Source organism: Ciconia boyciana, chromosome 4 (assembly GCF_034638445.1).
Source record: "Ciconia boyciana chromosome 4, ASM3463844v1, whole genome shotgun sequence".
Classification (NCBI taxonomy): Eukaryota; Metazoa; Chordata; class Aves; order Ciconiiformes; family Ciconiidae; genus Ciconia; species Ciconia boyciana.
In genome coordinates, this window is record NC_132937.1 from 101,792,376 (window position 1) to 101,808,428 (window position 16,053).

Here is a 16,053-nt window from a genome sequence, read left to right on the forward strand (position 1 = left end):
AGTGTCTGTTATACCTCCCATGCTGACACTGTAGTATGTGGCTGCATAGCTTCCTCATTTACACTAGGATTGCCTTTCTAACTGAACACTCATTTTAACTTCATCTGGTTTTTACTGTACCTCCTGAATCCACTTTTACTTTCTTCCAATTTATTTTCTTGCACATGGCTGCCACTCCTGTGGACACTTATTTAATGTATTTAAAGACCATAATCATGTCTCCCTCAATCTTCTCCTTCATAATCTGGCTGAGGAAGGTTAATCTCTCTATACTTTATGGACATCCTAATTACTTAATGGCAAGGCAAATTGATGTGATGTGATAAATAAAGTATTCCAAAGAAGTTGACATAATCAAGCATTGTGAAAATGTACAACACTATCATCCCGTGCATCCAGAAACCCACTGCCACTCTCAGAAGCCTGGAGTATGTTTAGAGCACTGTACTTGAAAGGTAAAGAAGGGTGACAAAGGACCTAGCAGCAACATATCTGCTTAACCAAACCTTCTGAATCAGTGAGTCCCTGACTTTTGTCATGTCTTTTCTTACTAACCTTCTTCCAAACTCCCTGGAAACACTCCAGCAGGCACAGCTCCTTTTCGATGCAACACTTGTTCTCACTAGAATTACATAAATTCAGTGTGTCTGTCAGAGCTGTTTTCCTCGCCCTTGTACCACTCAGCTGCATTAGCTATTGAGTTTACTGCTTTAGTCGCAATATCCTCTTACCATCCTAAAACTCTTAGATGTTGGTGTATGAAAACAGAGAGTAATAAAAATATCAGTTGTTGACATGGACAAAATTACAATACACAACTCAGAAGTGGCCAGGTGCTAGATGAAATGAATACATAATGAATATGTGTCTTCTTACTAGGAAAAAATATAATTTTCTTATAGAGTGAAAAATACGTAAGGAAAAAAATTAATGTAATACTACCTCTACAAAGTCTGTCATCTTCTCCACTCCTCTTCTGTCATTCTGCACAGCATTGTAGGATGTGTATACACGTGGCTGCTTCATATGTTCAGGCTGGGTAGCAGTGCCATGCAAAATCAATTTCCAGTTTACAATCCTTCCTTCATTTTGTATTCTTCTGGACTAAAGGACAAGCATGGCATTAGCAGAGGTTCTCAGGACATAAGAAGAGGAAACAGGACACTTGATGGTAAAGTAGACAGAAGTGACTAAAATAAATAAGGCTTTCAATATCTAAATTTAGACAATGACTTATAAGCACCAAAAGACTGATATATTAGAGACAGGATATATCAGAAAGTGGGATTTAATACAATGGCTTAACTACTCCAAATATTCACATTTTGATACAACATACTTATTAATTAATCATGTAAGCATCAATAGAATTTTGTCATAACACAGAACACTAAAAATTACCAAAGTAGTATTTTGTGTTATTAGTATTTGTTCACTAAGCCATTTCTTGGCAATTTCCTCACAAAAGTTACAACTGGAATAGTAATTTGGAATAATATTCTGTAGTGGTATACAATAGCAATCTGAAACACAGCTTGTGGAAGTGAGCAACTAATGCTTTGTCCATTAGCTTTGGCAGCAGTATTTAAATAGTGGAAAGTGGAAGAGACAAGCACAGAGAACACTGAAACTTTATTTTACCAAAGCTTCTTTCAGAATTTTTGCTCAGTCATTTAGTGACTGAAGACAGCTGCTGAAGCTCTTCTTTTCTAATAGAAGTCTATACCAAAGTTTACATACACAATTTACATGACAAGTAAATTATGAGTAACTCTGCATGGGAATCTGTGATTTCAGTTAGGGTCATTAATGTGAAAACTTATTTCAGGAATCACAAAACCCTACAGGCTGAGGAAAGAGTGCATTACCTCTTGAGGACAAAAAGCTTCGTTTATTCTAAGTTTCAGGTACCTCTCACTTGAAAATGGAAAATGAGAGGTAATTACAAACAAAATGCTCTTCTTAACTTCGTTCCCAAAAATGCATTACATTAATTACAAAGAGCAGGTATCTGTAACCATGGGGTTATCCATAAGCCTGCACTATTAACACTACACTGCTGATAATAATATTTACTTCTACTGCCTTGTCCTTCTGCTTAGTACTTGGCATTATCCTCCTGTTTACAATTTGAGGCCAATAGGGGTTGGAGGCTCAGTGTCTGATAGGAAGCATTCAGCTTCTGGCAGGATCTGACCCCTAATGACAAGCTTATTAACAGACAACTTCAATGAAATTGTCCAGAGATGAGTGTGCTTGATCACCCTCTCTTTGAAGAGAATGATTTTTCAGTTGCCTATCAAACAGCTTTATTCTGAGGTCTCGCTGTTGTAATCCATATCCCCTGGTGGTTTTAGTAAACTTATTTATCTCATATCTGTAGATTTCTTGGCTTTAATCCTTAAATGTTGTTCAGCAGTAATTACTCTAAGAAAGAAGTTAGGGAAAGGTATACATCAGAAAGATCTCTGAGGTCACCAGAAATTCATTAATTCAAAAGGTTTTGAGTTAATGAAAATTATGCACACACACTAAGAGAAGACTAGATCTGTCCTGTGTTCTTTTCTGCAGAAAAACCTAATTTGCACTTAATCATATGTTAATTTGATTACATATGTCACTCCATGAATCACATATTAAGTGATTTCTTTCAGTGACATATAATGTGTGAAAAACATAGGCATGAAATTCTTTTGACAGGTACGTGTCAGTGAAATGAGGATGGTCCTTTGCATTTTTGTAAAAAACAAGAAAACCTGACCCTATCTTTTTTCTCTAATCTTTAATCCAGATGGATATTTAGTATAAATAAACTCTTGTTGTAGCTTGCTTTATGAGAAGACTCACTATTCAACATGCTTGGTAGTGGTTAGTGATCATTTTATCTGCGTTAGCTTCCAAATATAGCCAGTTAACATATCGACGTACTTACCACATCAGTAATTCTTAAAACCCAGGTGCCTGTTGGATTCTCTCCCCATGTGTGAACAGACATGAAGTCCCAGTTCTTAAAGCCATTGGGAGATTTATCTCTCTCTCTCTCAGCCAGTAAGACAGTGTTGGTCCCTGTGTTAGTGCAAGATCAACAATAGTGACTGTTCATACATATCCGCTTTTACTTTTCACATTGCTCAGCTTGCACACTATCTAGTGCATAGGTAACCTGGAAAATAAACTATTTAACAGTGGCTTGTGGAACGGGAAACATGCTATTTCTGATCAGTGGTTTCTTTAATTAGTTTCACAGCAGTATTTAAGAGCATAAAAACTATCACATTAGGTCACACTAAAAAGGTACATCTTGCTTAGTGTTCAATTTCTAACACAGAAAAGCAGTGGATGCACATAAAGAAGCATAACAAACAGAGGTCAGACACAAACAGTATTCTCCACTGATGAACAGTTCAGGAAACTTCTGAGATGGAAGTTTTGAAGGCAAACCAGCTCACACAGTATTGTGAAACCAAAGCCTTACCCTGAATTCATCACTGTATTTTTTTTTTTTTTTTTTTTTTGGTGAGTGGATGTAAATTGTTGCAGCATGGAACTCCAACAGGGTGAAATGCATTTGCATTGTTATTACTATTACAAAATGCTGCAGTTCACAAAGTATTTCTGCAGCGGAAGAGATTCTACTGCACAGTAGGAAATTTGTTGTGCTTGTTTGCATATAAGGAGAGAGCAAGGGAGCTATATTTACATAATAAGGAGCAGAGAAGCCCCAGGGAGCCGGATCACTAGCTATAAATATATTTAAAGGTAACACCATAAATATAGAAAAGGAATGACATACATTTGGTAGTACTGTTTTGCAGGAAAGTGGAAAAACAGCAAGAACGAAGGGAAAGAACAGTTTAACCATGATAGCAACATGATACAATAGTGGAGGCAGCAGCACTGGACTATTGCTACCTCAGCTAAACCCACAGAAATGCATACAAAGATGAAGAACACATTACTGTCGCCAGTCTTTCAAAAAGGGGTGTTTTTCTAAGGTGAAGCCATACTTCCTACATATTAGCAGTAGAACAGCATCTTGGGAGGGAAATATCTCTATAAAAGTAGAATGAGAGCTACTGTTGCTGTCATCTCCACCTAGAGACAGTCCGTATATTTACTCCCAAACTAAAACTTACCTAAGACGGAATTAAATTTGAAAAAAAGCACAAAGAGTCAAGGGTAAAACACCTCACAGCAACATTGCTCCCATAAGACACAAGGTAAACACAGAAAAGGAGGAATTAAGGTTAGACTTAAAAGATATCCCAGACAAGGCACGGTTTGGAAATACAGTATATGTACATTATCTTAACCCTGGTCTCTAGGGAGGTCCTGCAATAATGACATGAACAAGGCTCTACTGGTTTATTATCTGTGAATTACTAGATTAGCCTTCAATATCAGTAAATTAGATTGGCCTGATGTTTAAATTCATACCTGAAAGCTTGTCTGTTTTTTTCTAACAATATCAGTTGATTTAACAGATCTTACTCTCTACAAAGTTGTTTATATTCATTCTCCTTTCTTTTTTTTTTCCTTATGGTGTTATTTCAGGGCATTGTCAAGATAGCTTGCCATATTCTAGCACATTTAGTACCATTGTCCTAAGGTGCCTAACAGAGGTACTGTGTTTTTAAATACACCAATGGGGAGACACAGTTACATGAAATCTAGGGAGTCAGATACCCTGTTTTCCATTAGTTTGTTAAACCACAGCAAGGCTGATAAGCATTATTGAACTATAATTTGTTGTCTGACAGGAATGGTCCTGTTGCCAGAATGAAAATATATGAGAAGCGGTGCATTCATCTTCTGAAGTATGATTTTCAAACCTCTTCTCACAAAAATAACCTGGAACATGTGAAAGCTGGGAAGGGGTTTTAGAGAACCAGTCCTCTAGTCCCCAGGATGCTTTGTCCTCACACTCACCTGGCAGAGGTGACTAGATTTGTCCAACAATATATTCAGCTCTTTTTAACCACTGAAGAACACAGAGGTGGTTTTTAATGAAATAAATGTTACACACCACAGCAACACAAACAAAGCATGTCTTTGCATCCTGTACCTGATGGAGATACCAGAGTGACATGAAGATCACCTCTACGGGAATACTCAATCGTTGCCTCAAGCTGCACATGCTCCAGAGATGCAATGGAGTTTTCTTGACCCTCGCAGGCTTTTGTGGGAATTTCAATGATGACTTCCTCATTTGCTCTCAATAATCTGGCAAAATTACAGGAGGTCTTTGATTACTTACAGAAACTTTTGATTCTGGGTCGTTATGTGAAGTGCAAATGACACATTTAACACCCATTCAGAATGATGAGAAAGGAAGAAGTAAAGACAAATTCTACATTTTTTTTTTTTTTAATGCTTGAGTAAAAATCATGGGAAGTTCTGGAAGCACAGATAATACTGAAGTGGACCAAGTGACAGGCACTGCATAACACAGACTTGTGCAACACACCTGGAAACAAGCAAGTAAATTTGATAACCCAGGGTTTCTGTCAACACTTCGTTGTCCCACAGAGACTAAAAAAAACAGTCTTTGCTGTCAGCTACATCACAGGACTTATACTTAGTTCCCTCATTCAAATATCCAGAAGAGCTGTTATCACGGAGTTAAAATACTGCAGCAGGCACAGCCTTTTTAACCCTTTGTAGACAACGCCATCTCAAGAAAAAAAAGCTTACATCTTCTGTACATTCTCTGTACAGAGAGCTACTGTGCATAGCTCTCTCTGCACAATTTCCATTACTTCTAATGAGAAAGAGGTATCTAAATATCCACATAAATAATTCTAAACTCAGAATTTTGTGATCTTTGCTTTTATAATGGAACATAGAGGACTGCAATAAAAATATATAAACAGCAAGTATTATATACATCAGTACTGGACCAGCATTCTGTGGAAAGGAGAGAGCTCATAAAACCAAATTGACAGTAAAATAGCATAAATAATAAGGTTACCAAGCAGTGACACTCCAAAACACTGTAATATGTTTCTACAGACAGATTTTTGGTGCACTTATACAGTATAATATCAATTTTTGAAATAGCTGTATTTTTTCTAGACAACAAATCCGTAAGTGAACAAGTGGAGACAAAACCGGTCTCGATATTTTTATTGATTAACCAGCTTAGTGACTAATTGTAAATACCTGTATGTTGAGCTCAGTTTAGGCTCACTATGCTGGGAGCACTTGTGAATGTGGCTGCTAAGTCTTCTCAGTGAGCCTTTGAGACACTTGTGTTTCATCACAGATGTGCTATGGATGTGACTACAGCTCAATATATCACCTTGATTTCAACATATACTATGCCTGTCACAGGAGAAGAACTGCTAAGACCAATTACAGATGTTTTTTTAAAAAAAATCCCTGGGAGACTTTGGTATCTTTTTATTCATCTTCTGATAGCAGACTAAACATTCATATCTTCTCTGATCAGGTTCACCCTCATAGTACCATCCATCCATAGGCTGGCTGCACAAGCAGACATAATAATCTTATTCTTTGTTAAGGCTTCATGCTAGTAATTTCCATCAGTCTTACACTAAAAAAAGCAAGCAACCCAACACTGCTTGCCTGCCCCTGAGGAATACAGTAAGGCAAAACCAAATGAATAAAAAAAAATCTCTGAGTCTGGTTCAGAGCAATCTGTGCAGAATACTATCCTTCAGGCTTTACTAAGATAGACATAAGCTTAGTTACTGCAAATTCTTACCTTGGTTCAAAGCTTTTGTCTTTGACAATACACTCTCTCTTTTCTGGTACACCTTTCCACCTTTTGGGATCAGCTAAATCTACCAATGCATTGGCATTGAGTAGTCCAAACCCAAATCGACTGTTGACCATCAGTCCTGCTCCATTCTTTTTCCATCCTGGATTTCCAGACAGTGGATCGTATTCTGAGGTCCACACTACCAAGTGCTGCATATCCCTCCATGTTAGATCTGGGCTGTTGAGAAAATGTTCCTGGTTAATTGCTTCAGTGCTATCTATAATTTTTCTCTCAATTATTAGTCTGCAACAGAACATGCTTTGAACGTATATGGCATCCCACTATTGTAAAATACAGAGCATGTCACATGCTTATCCTCCCAATACTTCTCCAGGTAGACAAGATTTCTGTGTAAATGAAGAACGGGTATCTATCAAGACTAGAGTCCAATTCTTCAAAATTATTCAAGCATTTAAAGTTAACTAGCAAAACTAGTATTTCCCACCAGTCTTTATGGGACCTGGACTTTGAAAATTCACTGGGTATTTGATTCTATCTGTGATTAACTCTACCCTTTAAAATATGGCCCTACATGTCTTGGTTTACATCATCAAAGGAGTATGCAATAGAACATAGAGCTGAACCTACACCATTCAAGTACTAAGCCTACACCCTAATGCCTGAAGTGTTTTCTGTGAAAAAGCCATTGTCCTTTCCTGTCCTGTTCTTTTTTACCCTCTCTAAGTCATACATTGTGACTACCAGCCCTACAGGATCTGAACCTGCCTGCTCCCTGCCAGCTCTGAAAGTCAAGCTTGGATACCTTCCATTTTATGTCTCATCATTGGCAGAAAAGGTTCTGTAAATTAACTGAAGACTTAATTTAAAATCTTGCAACCTATTGTCTTCAAATTATGTTCTCCTGATAGATGTGCGGCCTCACTGTTTTTAAGTGCAGTTGACCAAAACTCAGTAAACAATTGTTGCCAATGCATAAAATGGACTAAAATTCCTTGGTCATCACGTTTTACTTACGTTGGATCTGATTTGCTAGGAAGATGTTGAGGCAAGTAGCTGCTTATTTTTGTCATCAGGCTGAGCAAGTCTGACTGACAAAAAGTGGAGCTGCAGCATGAGATGGTGCCACTTTCAAATAGACAACATTTTGGGGAAGGTGGGGTGGCTGAGAGAGAGGAGTTTCAAAGGTAATTGTGTGACATCTTACTTTGCTTCCAGCGCTAGAGCAAAAATTCCTGCTGCCAGCGGTGCAGACGCAGAGGTCCCAGTGTGAGTCTCTGTACATTCATCGTGAAGATCAGCACTTGTCTGACAGAAAAAAAAACAAACAACCCAGTTTGCATGAATAAGCAGTTGTAAACACAGTCATATCCACACTCACAAACATAACCATGTATCCTTTACTTGGTGCATATTAATACATTCCTCACCAGCAGAAAAAGTGATGGCTGTTTAAATCCATTCATATTTCAATCCACTCTTTTTACTTCAACTATAATTTTTGTATCAAAACGCTTTGTGTTGGAACAAAATACTCCCACACTGAATATCTTATTTTATTCTAAGGTTTCACAATAAATGTTTCAGGCTTACTGGTGAATCATAAAAACAGATCATTGTGTTGGGCCTAGAACATTTAAAATTACTGCTTGCTAGAAAATTACTCATAGGATTAGTATTGGTGTTCTGCTCCCTCTTCAGCAGAAGAACTATAATTTGCAATGAAACACGTGCTTTATTTGGAAATTAAATACCAAACTCATCTGCCCATGTATCTACATCTCGGCTATGAAGAGAAGCCACTTAGGAAGGACAGATCTCCTGGGTAACTTGGAATGACATTGTTTTAATTCCCAACAATGTAGTTTATTGTAAAATTAGCATCCACCAGGGCTGAACAGAAATTATAGGTACTTCAACATTATTTTATCACAGCGATTTTCTTCAGTACAAGTTATTTCTTGCACAGTTAATGAAGGCACACGGACTGCTCTGTCTGCTTGTTGAGTACGTTTTACAGGTTTGGAAGCACTATTGTTGCTGTCGTAAGTGGGAATTCGGGGGCTGACAATCTTACAAAAGCTAATGGCAAGGTATATCAGAGATACTGACTCATATGGTACACTAACTTCACAGGTTCTTTTTCCATTTACTCTAAATCTCTCTTCATCTGCCCTTTCTGAAGAATGGGACCATATCAAACTTCATGCAGAGATCTCTGTCATACACAAACAGCAGACAAATTCAGCATGCTGATTTAACTACATTGACACAATGATTTTGTTTAACCATTGTTTACATTAGAAGATGTTCCAGGAATACAATCACTTTTTGGATTACAAATCCCTCAGTGTTTCAAGGCAAAAGCACTAAGCATGTAACATATAACATAAAGCAGGCACTTGAAACCAAGCATTTAAGAGCTCTCACTTGTTATTTGCATATATAATACATTTCTATGTTTGTTCTGAATCTGGTAAAAACAACCTACAATTCTTTGGTCAGTATAATCCCCACTGCTGTATGCTGTGGCCAGAGTTGAAGAGCACTTCTCTGCATACCAGGGAGAAAGGCCTTGCTGAGAAGCACTGCTAATGGAGATAGTGTAGATACTATCAGTGTAACCATCACAGTCACAGTTGTCACCCTGACGGCCTCCATTCCCAGAAGCCCATACAAAAATGGAGCCTTTCCCATTTCGGCCCTAGAGGAAATGGAAATGAGTAGTTATTAAAGAGATTTCAGGCTCTGTAATGCATTCTTAACAACACTTTCCGCCTCGCCCCCCCAAAAGCCTCACATTATCAAACACTTTCGGGTAGAAAAGGACCATTTTCCATAAGCACTGTAGAGGACAGAGACAGAAGAGACCAGCTACTTGAGGTATCCTACTTCACACCCTAAGGTACATCTCTTAGTTTGACTGGTCTAGGTTTAGTGTTCCAGGTACAGCAACTTTCCTCAGAATAGGTTTTTAAGTTAAAAACAGAGTCTGTGCTCCAAGTAAGTTTTCCCACATGCTGATGTTTTGGTCCTGAACATTTCTAGGAAAAATGCCCTTTTTTTTTAAGAAACAGCAAGTTTATCAGGGTCTATTTCACTTGCCTTTCCTGTACCCAAGGTATGGGTAAGCTGTATGAATGATGTATGTGATATGACCTTTCCACCAATTTATTTTTTGAAAGAAAGCATTTCATGGTTAGCATTCACTTGCTGAAACACAGTGCACCAGCAAGCACAGCTGACTGAAAACCTTCCCTTCTCTTACAAATCTGTGGGCCAGCACCACCAGCCTCCAGACATAACCACGTTCATTCCCTGCTCTGGTCTCCAGTGTGTAATGAGGGAGCAGCAGCAAGTAACCAATGCTGACAGCTGACAGCATGTAAACCATCACAGCTATCATAGGGGAAACACGTATCACCCTATCTATCCAGTCTTAAGCTGTGCTCAGAGGAAAAAAATACATTTCGTGTGAAGAGCAAAAGTTCATGTGTTGTTCATCATTAATATATATACATTCACTGGAAACAGCTGTTGAAATACAGATTTTTATTATCCCACTCAGATGAGATTTGAAGTTATTCATGCAAGTGCTAAGACATTTGCAGCACTTAAAACATTAAATATAATGAAAAGTAAGCTGTATTCGTTGTGATACAACTGCTAAAATGGGAAGAACAAGCCATGTCAATTACAGAAAATGAGATAGTGTCTTCCTTTGAGAATAAAGGCTGCAGTCCAGAAAAGCACTGGTATATGTAAACACCTGCTTTGATTTCACTTAGAGTGCTACCAACGTCTCTCAGATGCTTAAGGCTAAGCATATGCTTAAGTGCTTTACCAAGCCAGCAATGAAGGCATCAGGGGTGAAAGTCGTTGGCAACCCCAACTCTGCCTGACTTTAAGCAGATCAGAGACCATCCGGATCCTTGCAACAGGAAGCCTGACAAATTAATGGGTAAATTTGCTCCCCTTAAGAAATAAAACCAGTTGTAAAAAAAGATACATTCTTCACCAAATAGCCCGCTTTTTCAGAGTAAGACCACTGAACACTGGTTCCCTAATTATTGCCATTAATTCTCCCTCTTCTCTTGCTGCCTACCTAGGGACTTATATCTCTGTTTGTCACCAGCCCACTCCTCTCAGTCTCCATTCTTCCCTCAGAGTATGTATGTCAGCTGTCAGACTCTTCTTTCTTCTTCTCTCCTTCTGTCTGCTAATGTTAACTGCCCTTTTTCCAAAATCCTCTTTCTTTTTGCTTTTGTCCTTCAAGCTTCCCTCCATTTGTCTCCTCTCCTGTCTCTGATTCAGTCTTCCTCACTATATTAGTACCTGTCCATCTTCAGATATCTTTTCACCTGACTAGCAAGAGCAGTAGTAGTTTATCAATACATGCCCAGTAGCTCTCAGTTTGCACCCTACTTATCATCCAACCAGATCTAAAGAGGATAACATAAAAAAGAACTGTAAAAACATTGTCTCCAATACTCTTCATCATGCATTTTTACTATCTTCATTTTAATTGGATCATGATACACACCAATTTATAAACTAATGCAATTAACATAATACCAGCCCATCTACAAGGTGCTAAAATGCATCACTATTTCATACAGCAAAATATTCACAAAGCAGAAATTTTGTATTAAATTTTATAGGCTTTCAGTGCAGAAATCCAATTACTGTTCAGTGCAAAACAAGCAGCAGAGAAGGGTGGGGGTAGGGCGAGACAAAGGCAGCAAAAGTAAGGATGGAAAAAGAAAGCTCATCTGTGGAGAATGGCAGCTTAAAACCAGCTTAGAAAATGGTGCTTTTTTTAAAGTCCTGTTCTGGCTGGTAATTTCTCTGACCTGTACTATTAAAATCTATCTCCTCCTTTTCAATTATGTTTGAGCAAAGAGAGCACAAACCATTTTCATTTCTTCCCTGATATAAACCATTTTAAAATTCTATTCTCTGCCACATTTTATTGTGTCTTTCTCTTAAGTATCATACCTGCTTTATCCCATACTCAAAAGCTTTCTGTGCCAGTCTCCCAGGTCCCTCCACGGTTTTACCATCATCATTAGGGCCCCAGCTTGCACTGTAAATATCCACGTGTTCTGGATTGAAACCGATTGAACTGGCTTCAATAGCATCGGTGACTATTCCATCCAGCATACGTATACCTTAACAGAAAGAAACAAGAAGGCTGGATTTACTTTCTGTTCCCTCTTCTTTGTCTTTGTTAACTGTTTCTAAAGTTTCCAGCAAAATTAATCCATAACTATTGCAACCACAGCCTACTGCTGTTCATGTAAGTAATACTCAGGACAGTTCATGTCAGTGTGAAACAGTACACTTACCCTTTATTTGCAGAGCTCAATGGTCTCTACAAACTTTCAAAAAACCCTCTCAAAATCTTGGTTTCTCTTCTTTCTTTCTTTCTCTCTTCCTACAGACAGCCAAAAAGATGATGTTTTGCTTACTGTTCCTGCTTTTTCTTATTGCATTGAGCTCTTTCTTGACTCTTTCTTCCTCTCTGTTAAATCTGTAACAAAGACTTCTCAAACTGCTAGCATGTCACTAAAATTAAATAGGTTTTATCAGCATTACTTTTATCTTTAAGAGTTCTAAGAGTTTTAGTTCAAAGATGTAGTTCTGAAGGTTCTGACTAAAACACTTTGTCCTCACAGTCATTAAGGTTTTGCTGTCTTTGTGACACTGCTATTTCACTAGCTCTTCAACCTTCACCACAAAAAATTTTGTTGTTTTACTGCCACGTTTTTTTCTACTGTGAGCAATCCAGACATGCTAGAGATATCTAGCCATTAACATTTTATTAGGAACTGCATGATCTAATCTTCTTCAGAGCAAGCCTGATCTCAGTGGTACTTAAAATTCAGTGGCAGACAGCGGTTCATCTGCACTGGATCTCTCGCTCTGCAAATCCCTAGTTCTGCAGTAGGATTGCTACCACTGTCCAGTGCTAGAGGAGGACAGAAATAGCAGAAGTCTGGCAAAATTCCCACTATGGCATGGCTCTCCCAGCAACAGCAGCAATATAAGAGCCACAGCAGTCAGGATTCAGCCTGTGTTTCAAGCAATAAAAATGTCTGGGTTGTCTTGAACTTGGCAAGTTAGTACTACAGCAGCTGCACCATTACTGGCAGTTGGTGAATTATGAGTACTCATTTTCTAGTATTTTCCACAAAATGGGGATTTTTCCAAAGCTCAGCTGGCAAAATGTGGTCGTTCTATTAAAAAAAAAAAAGAGAAAGAAAAAAACCCGCCTCGCCCTTGCAGCTCAGTGTCTTGTTCTTTTTTTATACTATCAAGCAGGAAAAAAAAGACTGTAAGCATAATTCTTTTCCCAAATGGCTGGCCTCTAAGACTCATAATACCTCTGAGATAAAGCTGGGCTTTATTATTTCATATCAATTAGTGGCAAAAACAGACAAAGGAGTTAATCCGCTCAACCACTGCTACTCCACTATCACTCACAAAGCTGGGAAAAGAAGCAAGGAATATCCTGTGTCTCAGGTACTAAAACCACCACTTACGCTGGATAGGCTTAAACTCGTAACATTTTGAATACTCATTTTTCAGTTTGCTCAGAACTGTGAGATTCTCTCATACCAGCGTGCTGTGAGCAAAGATCTGCCTGTGTGGAAATGACTGCAAGCTCCGGGTGCTAGCTTGCAACACATAATGAGATACTGGGAATGCAGAGAGTAGTGTACAGATATTTCCCACAGAAGAAGACAAAGACAACTCTGCAGATAAATAATGTAATAAGGAAGAAAAGAAGAACACTGACAACACACTGATGAAAACAGTTCAAGAAAAAAAAATGCTGTCTTTTCATTGTGATCTCCAAAAATCCTGCTTGTTTAAGTCAACTCAGGGATTTGATGACTGCAGTGATATTTCCCTAAGCAGACTCCAATTATGTCCTCTTGCATAAACTCTTTCTTATTCTTGCACATGCTTGCTCCCATCATCAGTCCCACAAAATTGAAGGGCAAAGCCCAAGGTAATTTCAGACACATACATGTATCTGCCTGGCAGAAGGCTATTTTTAGCAACACGTCACTGTGCGGGAACTCTCAGCCCAGTCCTTTGTAAAATGGAGCTTCTTAATCATTTGATTTCCATGGCAGCACCAGAGAAATACCGTAGCACAGTGCTATGGTTAGGTATGCATGAATATACATTCACCCTGCTTTACGCCAAAGGTGATCGATACACACGCATTTCTTAGCTCTATGCAGAACAAGAGGTGACTGTTAAAGGACAATGAAAGGTGTCACTTTGAAAACTGGCATAAAGAAGGGGATTTTTCACACAGTGCACAGAAAAGCCTATGGGATTCACAGCCACAAAGTACTAAAGAGACTAATGAAGGTTTCAGAATAGGGCCAGGCATTGACGTGACTAGTCAGAACACTCAGGATTACTAAAGTCAGTATTTTCATGGAAAACAAAAAATTTTGAATGGAATGTTTTGTTTTACCCTGTAATGCAAAGTTGAACCAATCTCTGATGCTGAAGGTTAGAGAAAAAGGTATTCCAAATGTGAGGGTTTCTTTCCCTAAAGCAGCTATTGCTGACTATCAGAGAGAAGGCATTGGCTGTGGACCACTGGATTTAACCAGTATGGCAATTGCTACAAGAAAACAGGCACTTAAAGAAGTCATCCTGAACTAATGTCAAAGAGAAGTGTGTAATGCATCATTTCATGGATTTAAAAAAAAAAGGAGAAAAAAAGCCTATGAAGAAATGAACCCTGTGTAGCTTGGAACATCAAAAAAGCCTTCCAATGTTTAGCCTCTCCAAATTTATCTGAATCTTTTGAAGACTTCTCCTATCTTCCATTGCTCTCTGAACATATTTTTGTTACATCCCTATCTTAATCAGGCTCGTCATATATAACAGCTTACAATTTCTCTCAACTTTTCTATTCTGTCTCCTCCCCCTGCCCAGGTATAAGCAGATTTCTGGGTAATTTAGATTCCTGGACTGCTTTTCCTCCTGTTATTTTCCTTTACTAGACAAATCACACCACACAGATCCGTAGTTTGCATTGGCAAATGAACACTGAGCATATGCAAATAACTGTGGAAGAATCTTCTCTGTAGATGCAAGTGCCTTAAAATATGGGCACAGCGGGAGTTCAGACATCTTTGCAGCTTCATCCATTTTGCCTTGCTTTGAATTTGGCATCTTCGTCTTATGAGTGAGATATTTTATCTAAACAGAGCATGACAGCATAATGCATTATGGCAAAGGCAGACTGCAAAGCTGACATCTATGACAGCTCAGTAGAGTAAATGGGAACCTAGAAATGTAAGACTGAAATGGTAGGAACAGCAGTTATAGGTGTCAATTGCCACTCATCGTCCCTTTGTTGGAAAGGAAAAAAGGGAGTAATGGAAAAACTAGGACTGTACAAGTATCTTCCCCTGAGCTAAATAACCATTTGCAACTGATACTTTGATCATGACTATTTCATAAACCTCTAATGGATTAAACTTTTAGTCACCACTTCAAAAAAAATGGCAATATTGATTGACGGGCAAGCAAGACTCTACTTATTTTCAAAATTAACTCATGATGATAGTAGAGAAGTAAGCTGTTGAAATAAAAACCACAGCAGTTTGAGTATCTTGACTGACATGACCTTTTGAATGTAATTGTGTAGATGGAAACAATACGCTGCAAGCAAGGGTGCGTATAAATTTGTATCTTCTTACTTTCACTCTACTCAATCCCTCTCCTCCCCCATGCCACCTCCTTCCAGGATGACCAATTATAAGAAGTGAGTCCATCATTCTTTAAAAGACACAGTCTTATCTCTGGGTACAATATAGGTTGTTGCTGCTATTATTATTAAATTTTTAGTTATTATTTTTATTTTTATTACTATTATAATCATCATCATCACCACCACCTACATCGTTTTTGCTGTTGTTATATATTCTACCTATATTCAACTGATAACCAAATTCCAGAGAGTATGCTGACATTCAAGAAATGCTGTCGTATAGATGTAACACTGCATTATGGCCAGACAGGTGTTTGTAGCCTAATACTGCAAGATTGTTTTTTTCTGAGAAGGACCAATCATCCGTATTTCAGATTAATGGTAGCTGAAAATACTCAGCACTTCACAGGATCTGTCTGGTTTCCATTCATATTAGACATCTAATTATTTTCATTTTCTTACCTCCAACTTTGGAATTGTAGGCTACTCCAACTCCACATTTTCTGTTGTTGGCTTGCATGGCAATTTCTCCTGCACACCGTGTCCCGTGCCTGAATAAATA

General features: G+C 38.3%; 1 protein-coding gene across 3 annotated transcripts in view; it reads right to left on the reverse strand.

Moving 5' to 3' along the window:
* The window catches only part of PCSK1 (proprotein convertase subtilisin/kexin type 1), a 30,328-nt gene that overhangs the window by 3,669 nt on the left and 10,606 nt on the right, over window positions 1-16,053 (reverse strand). For 2 of the 3 annotated variants that reach the window (XM_072859387.1, XM_072859390.1), the window contains exons 6-13: window positions 15,954-16,042; window positions 11,741-11,913; window positions 9,234-9,446; window positions 7,950-8,050; window positions 6,728-6,961; window positions 5,066-5,223; window positions 2,933-3,066; window positions 943-1,104 (exon numbers count right to left, since the gene is read on the reverse strand). In XM_072859387.1, coding sequence (XP_072715488.1) covers window positions 943-1,104; window positions 2,933-3,066; window positions 5,066-5,223; window positions 6,728-6,961; window positions 7,950-8,050; window positions 9,234-9,446; window positions 11,741-11,913; window positions 15,954-16,042 — 1,264 coding nt within the window. The remainder of the gene's footprint in view (window positions 1-942; window positions 1,105-2,932; window positions 3,067-5,065; window positions 5,224-6,727; window positions 6,962-7,949; window positions 8,051-9,233; window positions 9,447-11,740; window positions 11,914-15,953; window positions 16,043-16,053) is intronic. The other variant, XM_072859388.1, reaches the window with a different exon arrangement.